The sequence below is a fragment of the Ranitomeya variabilis genome, chromosome 6 (genome assembly GCF_051348905.1).
Source record: "Ranitomeya variabilis isolate aRanVar5 chromosome 6, aRanVar5.hap1, whole genome shotgun sequence".
NCBI classification, from domain to species: domain Eukaryota; kingdom Metazoa; phylum Chordata; class Amphibia; order Anura; family Dendrobatidae; genus Ranitomeya; species Ranitomeya variabilis.
The window spans coordinates 26,776,260-26,790,493 of NC_135237.1; the positions used below are offsets into that span (position 1 = coordinate 26,776,260).

General features: G+C 37.5%; 1 protein-coding gene across 1 annotated transcript in view; it reads left to right on the top strand.

The window, feature by feature from the left end:
• THSD7A (thrombospondin type 1 domain containing 7A) overlaps positions 1-14,234 on the top strand; it is a 479,581-nt gene that overhangs the window by 404,584 nt on the left and 60,763 nt on the right. The window contains exons 17-18 of the mRNA XM_077268105.1: positions 3,833-4,011; positions 12,850-12,855. Of these exons, the coding sequence (XP_077124220.1) occupies positions 3,833-4,011; positions 12,850-12,855 (185 nt within the window). The remainder of the gene's footprint in view (positions 1-3,832; positions 4,012-12,849; positions 12,856-14,234) is intronic.

Here is a 14,234-nt window from a genome sequence, read left to right on the forward strand (position 1 = left end):
CATCAACTGAATTAAAAAAATTAAAAACAAAAAAAGAAAAAAGAGTAATACAAAAAACTCAGTTATGACGCAGGTTAACCCCTTCATGCCGCGGCCCTTTTTCGTTTTTGTGTTTTCGTTTTTCGTTCCCCTCCTTCCCAGAGCCATAACTTTTATTTTTCCGTCAATATGGCCATGTGAGGGCTTATTTTTTGCGGGACAAGTTGTACTTTTGAATGACATCATTGGTTTTACCATGTCGTGTACTTGAAAACGGGAAAAAAATTCCAAGTGCGGTGAAATTGCAAAAAAAGTGCAATCCCACACTTGTTTTTTGTTTGGCTTTTTTGCTAGGTTCACTAAATGCTAAAACTAACCTGCCATTATGATTCTCTAGGTCATTACGAGTTCATAGACACCTAACATGTCTAGGTTATTTTTTATCCAAGTGGTGAAAAAAAATTCCAAACTTTGCTTAAAAAAAAAAAAAAAAAGTGCCATTTTCCGATACCCGTAGCGTCTCCAATTTTCGTGATCTGGGGTCGGGTGAGGGCTTATTTTTTGTGTGCCGAGCTGATGTTTTTAATGATACCATTTCGGCGCAGATGCGTTCATTTGATCGCCCGTTATTGCATTTTAACGCAATGTCGCAGCGACCAAAAAAACGTAATTCTGGCGTTTCGGATTTTTTTCTCGCTACGCTGTTTTAGCGATCAGGTTAATGCTTTTTTTAATTGATAGATCGGGTGATTCTGAACGCGGCGATACCAAATATGTGTAGGTTTTTTTTTATTATTGTTTTATTTAGGATGGGGCGAAAGGGGGGTGATTTAAACTTTTATATTTTTAATATTTTTTTAATATTTTTTTCACATTTTTAAAAACTTTTTTTTTTCACTTTTGCCATGCTTCAATAGCCTCCAAGGGAGGCTAGAAGCAGGCACAGCCCGATCGGCTCTGCTACATAATAGCGATCATCAGATCGCTGTTATGTAGCTGAAATGCAGGTGTGCTGTGAGCGCCGACCACAGGGGTGCGCTCACAGCAGGCCGGCATCAGTAACCATAGAGGTCTCAAGGACCTCTATGGTTACCATCCTGATGCATCACCGACCCCCGATCATGTGACGGGGGTCGGCGACGACGTCATTTCCGGCCGCCCGGCCGGATGCGGTAGTTAAATGCCGCTGTCTGCATTTGACAGCGGCATTTAACAGGTTAATAGCGGCGGGTGAATAGCGATTTCACCCGCCGCTATTGCGCGCACATGTCAGCTGTACAAAACAGCTGACATGTCGCGACTTTGATGTGCGCTCACCGCCGGAGCGCACATCAAAGCAGGGGACCCGACATGCGCAGAACATGTACGGCGCATGTCGCGAAAGGGTTAAAAAGGAATACGAAAAACACCCGGAATTGACTCAGATTGAAGGATAATGCAAAAACATTCGCAAATAAGTCAGGTCAACACGTACAACAACTAGTAATGGAGAAATATCAGCATGTAAGTCAGGTGAAAAAGGGATATAAGAAACACCTACACATGGAGGATAAAACAAAACACTCACACACGACACAACGCATAAAGCAATACAAAACTGACAACACATTACCTAGGTTAAAAAGTAGCTATCATGAATCTCTTTATTGTCCTAGTCTACATGGGATGGCACCAGTAGCCCCTCCAATGCTCTAAACCTTAGGGTACCGTCTCACAGTGGCACTTTGGTCGCTACGACGATACGATCCGTGACGTTCCAGCGATATCCATACGATCTCGCAGTGTCTGACACGCAGCAGCGATCAGGGACCCTGCTGAGAATCGTACGTCGTAGCAGATCGTTTGAAACTTTCTTTCGTCGCTGGATCTCCCGCTGTCATCTCTGGATCGTTGTGTGTGACAGCGATCCAGCGATGCGTTCGCTTGTAACCAGGGTAAACATCGGGTTACTAAGCGCAGGGCCGCGCTTAGTAACCCGATGTTTACCCTGGTTACCAGCATAAAAGTAAAATAAAACAAACAGTACATACTCACATTCCGGTGTCCGTCAGGTCCCTCGCAGTCTGCTTCCCGTTCCAGAGTAGGGGGGATACGCGAGAGAAATCTTGTATACGATTGTGGGAAGAGGAGATAAGAGGGGAGTAGAGAAGGAGATCTTGTGAGGATCGGAGGTTGTGTGCAGGTAAGAACCAGGAGACGAGGTCACAGATGTATGGAGGAGACAGGTTGTGGATGTCTTTTTATGTCATGGTGTCATGCTGTTACGTCTTTGGTAAGGAAGGGGGGCTTCAAACTGTCGCTGGAACTGGGACCATAACCATCCCTGTCCTGGAGTACTGAAGAAGGTAGAGAGGCCTGAGTCTCTGACCTTTATATGCTCCTGTTAAACCCTCATCTTTCCCCTCCCCCACCCCATGAGGCATGGGAGAGAAATGGAAGGTAAACAAGACACAAAGACAAAACCGGAATAACAGAAAACCTCCATCATGCAAAAGCACTAACCAACAATAGGGAGGAGGATTGGGACAGGGAGGAATAAACTAAATGTGAAAAAAGGGACCAGGAGATAAACACACACATACAACAGTAAACTACAGATCACTACTACAACAGCTCTACTCCAACCACTTTACTTTAGCACACAGCACAGGAAGACAAACCTTTCACCAGCAGGGACAAGAAGGTCTGACCAGTTTTTATAGGAAGAGGTAATGACCAGATCAGAAGCATGTTTCTGACCAGCATAGAAAGGGTCATTAACCTCTTCAGCACCAGAGAAAAGTAAATCCATTTAATATTGGACACAAATCACACCAATCTAAAGACGACCTGCAATTCATTACTCGATGTGACGGTCTACCTCCAGGTCTTCCAGGGGGACAGGACACCCTTGTGACACATGGTTAGGGCTTTGAACTGGAGTCTCAGGTCGATGGGGAGCCAGTGAAGGGATTGACAGAGGGGAGAGGTAGGGGAACAGCGGGGGGACAGGTGGATTAGCCAGGCAGGGGTGCGACAGTGTTAGAAGGGAGGCCACAGAGCAGGAGGTTGCAGTAGTCGAGACGGGAGATGATGGGGGTGCACACTAGTGTTTTTGCAAATTCTTGATTAAGGAATGTACGGATCTGCAAAATATTTTTGCGTTGAAGTCGGCAGGAAGTGGAAAGGGCTTGGATGTGTGGTTTGAAGGAGAGATCAGTGTCAAGGATAACACCGAGGCAGCGAGCTTGTGGGACTGGGGAGAGTGAGCAGCCATTGACTTTGATACTGTAGATAGATCTGTTGGGGATTATAGAATCCTTTGGTACTCTTGACCACCAGGGAGATTACCATTAGTTTCTTCAGTACCATAGACTAAATTAATCAGGGGTGAAATTACAACTGTCCATCCATGTTCTAGAGAAATAACAGCATTATCTTTGCATTCATTATTTATGTTAAGTACTGTTAAAGCAGGTGTATGATGGGGATAGGCTTGCTGAATGTGACCCTCATACAAACAGGAGCTCTATGTCCTTGTCCTTCCCTGCTACAAGTCCAGCTGCTGCGACCTGTAGTGATCTGCAGTAATCTGTGAGGGAAACGGGAAGCAGGTTCTCAATTTCTCTGCAGCGCTCCCACAGGGGAAGTTACGCATTACACAATGCCTACTGAAATGAATGTGCTACCAATTAAGTATGGGAGTATGGGAAGGTTTCTAACTTCTTGTGTTTTGTTGTGTTCAGAATTGTATCCAAAACTCTTACGCTCCATGTGAATAAACCCCTTAGGTTCCTCAATGTCATATTCATGTTTTTTTTCCTCCATCTTCTTGCTGATCATTCTCTTTCATTCCTCCTCCTTGTCACTTTAGGTTACATAGAAGAAGCGTGTATTATTCCCTGCCCCTCCGACTGTAAGCTCAGCGAATGGTCCAACTGGTCACGATGCAGCAAATCATGCGGAAGTGGAGTCAAAGTCCGATCCAAATGGCTACGGGAGAAGCCTTATAATGGTGGAAGGCCCTGTCCTAAACTGGACCATACCAATCAGGTGACTGACTAATAACTAAATATTCTACAGCTCATTGCTTACAATGAGAACTTTTTTTGCAATCTGCATAGGTTTCATGGGCATCAGGGCTTAAAAACCCTTTAATTGGCTTGTAAATGTTCAGATGAATGTAAAGACGGCTGCCGGTGTATCGAGCTGCTCTTGTGTGGCCATAATTAAAACTTTCTAATACTGTATGCCCCTGGTTGTGAGACTACTAGAAAGGAGAAAATCTTCAACCATGTACAGAAGTGTCATTGCTATATGACAAAGGTCCTTAAAGGGATTTTCCCTGGAACAAAAGTTGATTTTATTCTCTAGATCATGGAATGAAAATAAGGTCCACAATAGGAATTGATTAAATAAAATGTTCCCGTGCTGAGATAATCTTATAAATATGCCCCGTCTGTGTACTGTGTAATGGTCCGACCGAACAGGGACATGGTCTGATCATACCACATCTCCTGGGCAGGAGAGGAAGCAAAAGAGTATACAGACATTACAGCACGGGATCACAGCTGATTCTTTTTGTGAGTTAAAACATTTACTGCCTGTTTTTAAACAATGTTTTACTTTTCAGAATCAGCTGTGGTCCCTTGCTGTGAAACTGTCTGTATATTCTCTTTTGAGTCCTCCCCTGCCCAGGAGATGTGGTATGATCAGACCATGTTCCTGTACTGTTAGACACAGACATTGCACAGTACATAGCAGGGGAACATTTACAAGATTATCTCAGCGCAGGAATATTTTTTTTAATCACATCCAATTGTTAAAATTATTATTATTCCAAGATATAGTGAATAAAATTAACTTTTGTTCGTGTAAAAACCCCTTTAAGTATCCCTACTAAGTTACGACTTGATATCCCATAAAGTTGGCAATACTCCAGGAAAATATTTCCTTTGTGAAAAACTTTTCAATAACTTCAAGGATGAGATATTTTCTACATCTGCAGTTCCACAAGTCTCATGATTGCGGTGAGGCGGTGTGTGACGGGGCACAGATTAGAAAAAAAAAAACATTTTAAGAAATGTCTTCATATGTCATCTGTACCTGATTTACTTTGCTATTGACAGATCTGCTCTCTGCCGAGAGACGGTTCTCAGAATGTTCCTCTGGATGGTGAATTATTCATGCTGCACATTTGAATAACACATTAGCATAAATATGAGATACATTACATGTGGCATTAAAGTGTCTATTAATTATGACAATCCATCAACGTGGCTTCAAATTAGAGGGGATCCGAGGGGATTTCCTTTATAATGAACCATTTTAATAACCGTCAACATGGAGATCTTGTAAATGTAACTATTGTAACAATTAACGGCAGATGTATATACATAAAATAAAACTCTCTATATCATAAACATAATGTCCACAGTGTGAATATATCTTTTATTAAACATTTTCTTAGATGTTTTAAAAGTTCTCATAGCAATTTAGACTTGTCCTTATTGACAGTATTATAGTAGTTATATTCATGTATATAGGGGCAGTATTATAGAAGTTATATTCTTGTACATAGTGGCAGCATTATAGTAGTTATATTCTTGTACATAGGAGCAGTATTATAGTAGTTATATTCTTGTACATAGGGGCAGTATTATAGTAGTTATATTCTTGTACATAGGAGCAGTATTATAGTAGTTATATTCTTGTACATAGGAGCAGTATTATAGTAGTTATATTCTTGTACATAGGGGCAGCATTATAGTAGTTATATTCTTGTACATAGGGGCAGTATTATAGTAGTTATATTCTTGTACATAGGGGCAGTATTATAGTAGTTATATTCTTGTACATAGGAGCAGTATTATAGTAGTTATATTCTTGTATATAGGGGCAGTATTATAGTAGTTATATTCTTATACATAGGGGCAGTATTATAGTAGTTATATTCTTGTACATAGGAGCAGTATTATAGTAGTTATATTCTTATACATAGGAGCAGTATTATAGTAGTTATATTCTTGTACATAGGGGCAGAATTATAGTAATTATATTCTTGTACATAGAAGCAGTATTATAGCAGTTATATTCTTGTACATAGGGGCAGTATTATAGTAGTTATTTTCTTGTACATAGGGGCAGTATTATAGTAGTTATATTCTTGTACATAGCAGCAGTATTATAGTAGTTATATTCTTGTACATAGGAGCAGTATTATAGTAGTTATATTCTTGTACATAGGGGCAGTATTATAGTAGTTATATTCTTGTACATAGGAGCAGTATTATAGTAGTTATATTCTTGTACATAGGGGCAGTATTATAGTAGTTATATTCTTGTACATAGGAGGCAGTATTATAGTAGTTATATTCTTGTACATAGGAGCAGTATTATAGTAGTTATATTCTTGTACATAGGGGCAGTATTATAGTAGTTATATTCTTGTACATAGGGGCAGTATTATAGTAGTTATATTCTTGTACATAGGGGCAGTATTATAGTAGTTATATTCTTGTACATAGCGGCAGTATTATAGTAGTTATATTCTTGTACATAGGAGCAGTATTATAGTAGTTATATTCTTGTACATAGGGGCAGTATTATAGTAGTTATATTCTTGTACATAGGAGCAGTATTATAGTAGTTATATTCTTGTATATAGGGGCAGTATTTTAGTAGTTATATTCTTATACATAGGGGCAGTATTATAGTAGTTATATTCTTGTACATAGGAGCAGTATTATAGTAGTTATATTCTTATACATAGGAGCAGTATTATAGTAGTTATATTCTTGTACATAGGGGCAGAATTATAGTAATTATATTCTTGTACATAGAAGCAGTATTATAGCAGTTATATTCTTGTACATAGGGGCAGTATTATAGTAGTTATTTTCTTGTACATAGGGGCAGTATTATAGTAGTTATATTCTTGTACATAGGGGACAGTATTACAGTAGTTATATTCTTGTACATGGAGCAGTATTATAGTAGTTATATTCTTGTACATAGGGGCAGTATTATAGTAGTTATTTTCTTGTACATAGGGGCAGTATTATAGTAGTTATTTTCTTGTACATAGCGGGCAGTATTATAGTAGTTATATTCTTGTACATAGGGGACAGTATTACAGTAGTTATATTCTTGTACATGGAGCAGTATTATAGTAGTTATATTCTTGTACATAGGGGCAGTATTATAGTAGTTATATTCTTGTACATAGGGGCAGTATTATAGTAGTTATATTCTTGTATATAGGGGCAGTATTATAGTAGTTATATTCTTATACATAGGGGCAGTATTATAGTAGTTATATTCTTGTACATAGGAGCAGTATTATAGTAGTTATATTCTTATACATAGGAGCAGTATTATAGTAGTTATATTCTTGTACATAGGGGCAGAATTATAGTAATTATATTCTTGTACATAGAAGCAGTATTATAGCAGTTATATTCTTGTACATAGGGGCAGTATTATAGTAGTTATTTTCTTGTACATAGGGGCAGTATTATAGTAGTTATATTCTTGTACATAGGGGACAGTATTACAGTAGTTATATTCTTGTACATGGAGCAGTATTATAGTAGTTATATTCTTGTACATAGGGGCAGTATTATAGTAGTTATTTTCTTGTACATAGGGGCAGTATAATAGTAGTTATTTTCTTGTACATAGGGGCAGTATTATAGTAGTTATATTCTTGTACATAGGGGACAGTATTACAGTAGTTATATTCTTGTACATAGGGGCAGTATTATAGTAGTTATATTCTTGTACATAGGGGCAGTATTATAGTAGTTATTTTCTTGTACATGGAGCAGTATTATAGTAGTTATATTCTTGTACATAGGGGCAGTATTATAGTAGTTATATTCTTGTACATAGGGGCAGTATTATAGTAGTTATTTTCTTGTACATGGAGCAGTATTATAGTAGTTATATTCTTGTACATAGGGGCAGTATTATAGTAGTTATATTCTTGTACATAGGAGCAGTATTATAGTAGTTATATTCTTGTACATGGAGCAGTATTATAGTAGTTATATTCTTGTACATAGGGGCAGTATTATAGTAGTTATTTTCTTGTACATGGAGCAGTATTATAGTAGTTATATTCTTGTACATAGGGGCAGTATTATAGTAGTTATATTCTTGTACATAGGGGCAGTATTATAGTAGTTATTTTCTTGTACATAGCGGGCAGTATTATAGTAGTTATATTCTTGTACATAGGGGACAGTATTACAGTAGTTATATTCTTGTACATGGAGCTGTATTATAGTAGTTATATTCTTGTACATAGGGGCAGTATTATAGTAGTTATATTCTTGTACATAGGGGCAGTATTATAGTAGTTATATTCTTGTATATAGGGGCAGTATTATAGTAGTTATATTCTTATACATAGGGGCAGTATTATAGTAGTTATATTCTTGTACATAGGAGCAGTATTATAGTAGTTATATTCTTATACATAGGAGCAGTATTATAGTAGTTATATTCTTGTACATAGGGGCAGAATTATAGTAATTATATTCTTGTACATAGAAGCAGTATTATAGCAGTTATATTCTTGTACATAGGGGCAGTATTATAGTAGTTATTTTCTTGTACATAGGGGCAGTATTATAGTAGTTATATTCTTGTACATAGGGGACAGTATTACAGTAGTTATATTCTTGTACATGGAGCAGTATTATAGTAGTTATATTCTTGTACATAGGGGCAGTATTATAGTAGTTATTTTCTTGTACATAGGGGCAGTATAATAGTAGTTATTTTCTTGTACATAGGGGCAGTATTATAGTAGTTATATTCTTGTACATAGGGGACAGTATTACAGTAGTTATATTCTTGTACATAGGGGCAGTATTATAGTAGTTATTTTCTTGTACATAGGGGCAGTATAATAGTAGTTATTTTCTTGTACATAGGGGCAGTATTATAGTAGTTATATTCTTGTACATAGGGGACAGTATTACAGTAGTTATATTCTTGTACATAGGAGCAGTATTATAGTAGTTATATTCTTGTACATAGGGGCAGTATTATAGTAGTTATTTTCTTGTACATGGAGCAGTATTATAGTAGTTATATTCTTGTACATAGGGGCAGTATTATAGTAGTTATTTTCTTGTACATGGAGCAGTATTATAGTAGTTATATTCTTGTACATAGGGGCAGTATTATAGTAGTTATATTCTTGTACATAGGAGCAGTATTATAGTAGTTATATTCTTGTACATGGAGCAGTATTATAGTAGTTATATTCTTGTACATAGGGGCAGTATTATAGTAGTTATTTTCTTGTACATGGAGCAGTATTATAGTAGTTATATTCTTGTACATAGGGGCAGTATTATAGTAGTTATATTCTTGTACATAGGAGCAGTATTATAGTAGTTATATTCTTGTACATAGGGGCAGTATTATAGTAGTTATATTCTTGTACATAGGGGCAGTATTATAGTAGTTATATTCTTGTACATAGGGGCAGTATTATAGTAGTTATTTTCTTGTACATAGGGGCAGTATTATAGTAGATATATTCTTGTACATAGGGGCAGTATTATAGTAGTTATTTTCTTGTACATAGGGGCAGTATTATAGTAGATATATTCTTGTACATAGGGGCAGTATTATAGTAGTTGTATTCTTATGAATAGAGGCAGTATTATTGACTTTATATTGTTCCATAGCAATAGGTAGATTTTGATGCAGTGTTATTGACTCTGAATGTTGCACTGTTTAGTTAATCACTCAGGAAAATGTTCATAAGATTATTATTATGATTATGCACCAATTGACATGGATATATTCTGGGAATACTACAAAACACCATGAAGCTGCTTGTCTTTTTTCCTGGAACTGTCAACACATGTCATGTATCCTGTTATTTTGCTACATTGTAATGTGTTGGAGGCTATTGGTCAAAATTATGAACATAATTTATGTTGGTTCTTTCGCCCTTTGCTCTTTGTAATATCAGATTTAAAGAAACTACATCTATGTCTCTACTGCCCTCTAGAGACAATTTAAATAATTATTATTTAGAATGTTTTAATTCAAATGTAGGAAACATAGATGCAAGAGATTGGATTTATTCTTATTTTTGGTTGCAAAATTTTTTTAGAACATGTCATCTCAATATATGCAAGTGCTTGAACCGTGCAGCTTCTTTAGCTACTTTATTTTTCAGAAAATAGACTGATTAGTACATACAGTATATAGATAGATGAAAGAGAGATGATAGATAGATGATAGATAGATGATATATAATAGATAGATAGATAATAGATATTATATAATAGATAGATAGATGATATACACTCACCGGCCACTTTATTAGGTACACCATGCTAGTAACGGGTTGGACCCCCTTTTGCCTTCAGAACTGCCTCAATTCTTCGTGGCATAGATTCAACAAGGTGCTGGAAGCATTCCTCAGAGATTTTGGTCCATATTGACATGATGGCATCACACAGTTGCCGCAGATTTGTCGGCTGCACATCCCAAAGATGCTCCATACAAGGCAGGATGGATCCATGCTTTCATGTTGTTTACGCCAAATTCTGACCCTACCATCCGAATGTCGCAGCAGAAATCGAGACTCATCAGACCAAGCAACGTTTTTCCAATCTTCTACTGTCCAATTTCGATGAGCTTGTGCAAATTGTAGCCTCAGTTTCCTGTTCTTAGCTGAAAGGAGTGGTACCCGGTGTGGTCTTCTGCTGCTGTAGCCCATCTGCCTCAAAGTTCGACGCACTGTGCGTTCAGAGATGCTCTTAGGCCTACCTTGGTTGTAACGGGTGGCGATTTGAGTCACTGTTGCCTTTCTATCAGCTCGAACCAGTCTGCCCATTCTCCTCTGACCTCTGGCATCAACAAGGCATTTCCGCCCACAGAACTGCCGCTCACTGGATTTTTTTTCTTTTTCGGACCATTCTCTGTAAACCCTAGAGATGGTTGTGCGTGAAAATCCCAGTAGATCAGCAGTTTCTGAAATACTCAGACCAGCCCTTCTGGCACCAACAACCATGCCACGTTCAAAGGCACTCAAATCACCTTTCTTCCCCATACTGATGCTCGGTTTGAACTGCAGGAGATTGTCTTGACCATGTCTACATGCCTAAATGCACTGAGTTGCCGCCATGTGATTGGCTGATTAGAAATTAAGTGTTAACAAGAAGTTGGACAGGTGTACCTAATAAAGTGGCCAGTGAGTGTACAATAGATAGATAGATAATGGATAGATAATAGATAGATAAATAATAGATAGATAATAGATAGATAATATTGATTTTATATATACTTAATGATGTTAATATGAATACACTATTTCAGCCAATTGTTTTTTTCTTCAATGCTAATATAAAACCTGGGACTGATGAAGAAAATGTTAAGTGCAGAATTAAAAGAGGATCTGTCACCATATCAAAACTATCAAGTATTTGCTTTTACTTTATTTCTCCTGCTGCCATGAGCATGTTTGTTTCTTGTTACATATCTGACATATGGCCTCAGACGTATGGGACTTTTTATTTAGTGCCCATTTTTATTGTCTTTACTAAAAGGACGGCACTCTCAGGATCCTCAGGGGCGTGTCTTTAGGCTGCTTTTCATTATTACCATGTGAGCCACGCCCTCCTAACCTTAAAATTTAGTCCGAAATAAAAAGGTCCATTTTACTGGAACCATATGATGGATTTAACAAAAACAAAAATCTAAATTCTCAGGGAAGCAGCAAAAAAAATGTAAAAGTTAAACCTGCCTATTTTTGACCTGCTGACAGGTCCTCTTTGTAACCTGCATCTATGAAGACCTCTACAGTGGAGGAAATAAGTATTTGACCCCCTGCTGATTTTGTAAGTTTGCCCACTGACAAAGACATGGACAGTCTACAATTTTAAGGGTGGGTTAATTTTAACATTGAGAGATAGAATATCAAAAATAAAATGCAGAAAATCATATTGTATAAATTATATGCATTTATTTGCATTTTGCAGTGAGAAATACGGTAAGTATTTAATCCGTCTGGCAAACGGATGGCAAAAATTAATAATATAGTAAAAGTAAAATAATAACCCCACATTAAACATAATAATAATACTTTTAAAATGAAACTAATAATACCCTCAAATAAATAATATAAAAAAATACCGTCAAATTTCTTTAAAAATAATCATGAATTTGCCTTTTTTACAATTCAGACTCTTTTTTTTTCCAGCAGAATGTTACTGCCAGGTTATTCCTATCCGCCATGTTTTAACCGTAATAACTTTACTCGCTACCAAAAACCTAATTTCCCATTTGCACATTTAGGTTATTGTACCTGAATTTAATTTGCTGTCTTGCTTTAGGCTTGTTCTTTCCTTCATCATCATAAACGTTTCCAGCTAATTAAATTGTGTGCTGCTTTATTTTCTAACTGCAGCTTCACAAACTCATTTTTTTTAGTTGTCAGGCATCTGTCTCCAACATCATATTTTAAAGGGTAGGAACCTTTTGCAACCAATTTTTTTTATTGTTCCAGTGAAGCTAAAGTAATAGATATGTAACAACTTTGTCATCGCTTACTGTACCTTATGTGTATACAGATCTAATAGAAGCCTGTGCGTCTCCACGGTAACAGACTACAAACAAACCCTGTGCTGTCAGATTTTACTTTAGTCAACATTTTCTCGCCCCGTCACCAAAAATCTGATGATATGAAAAAATTCAAAAACATTTAGTGTAAATTCTGGAATAGTCTCATAGAATGCATGCAGTGTATGTAATATGGATCAGTCTATTGATGATGTTTTGTTACATTGTTAGCATTTTTCTAATTATGCCTTATCTTCTTTTTCTCTCTCTGTTTTTGGATTCCTATGTGCTTCACAGGCTCAGGTAAGGAATCGGATCAGAACTTTTTTTGGCAATGCAAATATTGTACAAATACTGATATGTCTGCCCCATATCAGCAAATTGTGCTGTGGATTCACTTAATAAAACTCGTAGTGCGTCTTGTATAGAACTTTCCTACAAGGGATTATTCATATGCAGCATATGTTGCAAAAGTTTTGCCGCTGCCCCAGTTATCTGAAGGGAGCTGGTAGAAATCTATGTACTTAGCAAAGAATAAGAGTTTCCGGAATGTTGATGCCAACATCAGAAAATGGCCCATTGTAGTCAGGATTTATATTAAATGGTTCACATGGACCACAAGACCTAGTATTAGAGTTTATGTCCTGTCTGTCACATGGACATTAGCATCAGCACGCTGACTCAGACCCTAGTGGATTGTACTGAAGTATTTACTGAGTATGCTCTCATCAGGGCGTTATTGTACAGGAGGAGGAGGTGAGCTGTAACATCACCTATTGTGAATGATGAATCCTGTGTTATCTACTGTATATAGAGGTGTTATCAGTCATTGTACAGGAGGAGGAGGTGAGCTGTGACATCACCTATTGTGAATGGTGGATCCTGTATTATCTACTGCACATAGAGGTGTTATCAGTCATTGTACAGGAGGAGGAGGTGAGCTGTGACATCACCTATTGTGAATGGTGGATCCTGTGTTATCTACTGTATATAGAGGTGTTATCAGTCATTGTACAGGAGGAGGAGGAGGTGAGCTGTGACATCACCTAATGTGAATGGTGGATCCTGTGTTATCTATTGTATATAGAAGTGTTATCAGTTATTGTACAGGAGGAGGAGGAGGTGAGCTGTGACATCACCTATTGTGGATGGTGGACCCTGTGTTATCTACTGTATATAGATGTGTTATCAGTCATTGTACAGGAGGGGGAGGTGAGCTGTGACATCACCTATTGTGGATGGTGGACCCTGTGTTATCTACTGTATATAGAGGTGTTATCAGTCATTGTACAGGAGGAGGAGGAGGTGAGCTGTGATATCACCTATTGTGAATGGTGGATCCTGTGTTATCTATTGTATATAGAAGTGTTATCAGTTATTGTACAGGAGGAGGAGGAGGTGAGCTGTGACATCACCTATTGTGGATGGTGGACCCTGTGTTATCTACTGTATATAGATGTGTTATCAGTCATTGTACAGGAGGGGGAGGTGAGCTGTGACATCATCTATTGTGGATGGTGGACCCTGTGTTATCTACTGTATATAGAAGTGTTATCAGTCATTGTACAGGAGGAGGAGGAGATGAGCTGTGACATCACCTATTGTAAATGGTGGATCCTGTGTTATCTACTGTATATAGAGGTGTTATCAGTCATTATACAGGAGGAGGAGGTGAGCTGTGA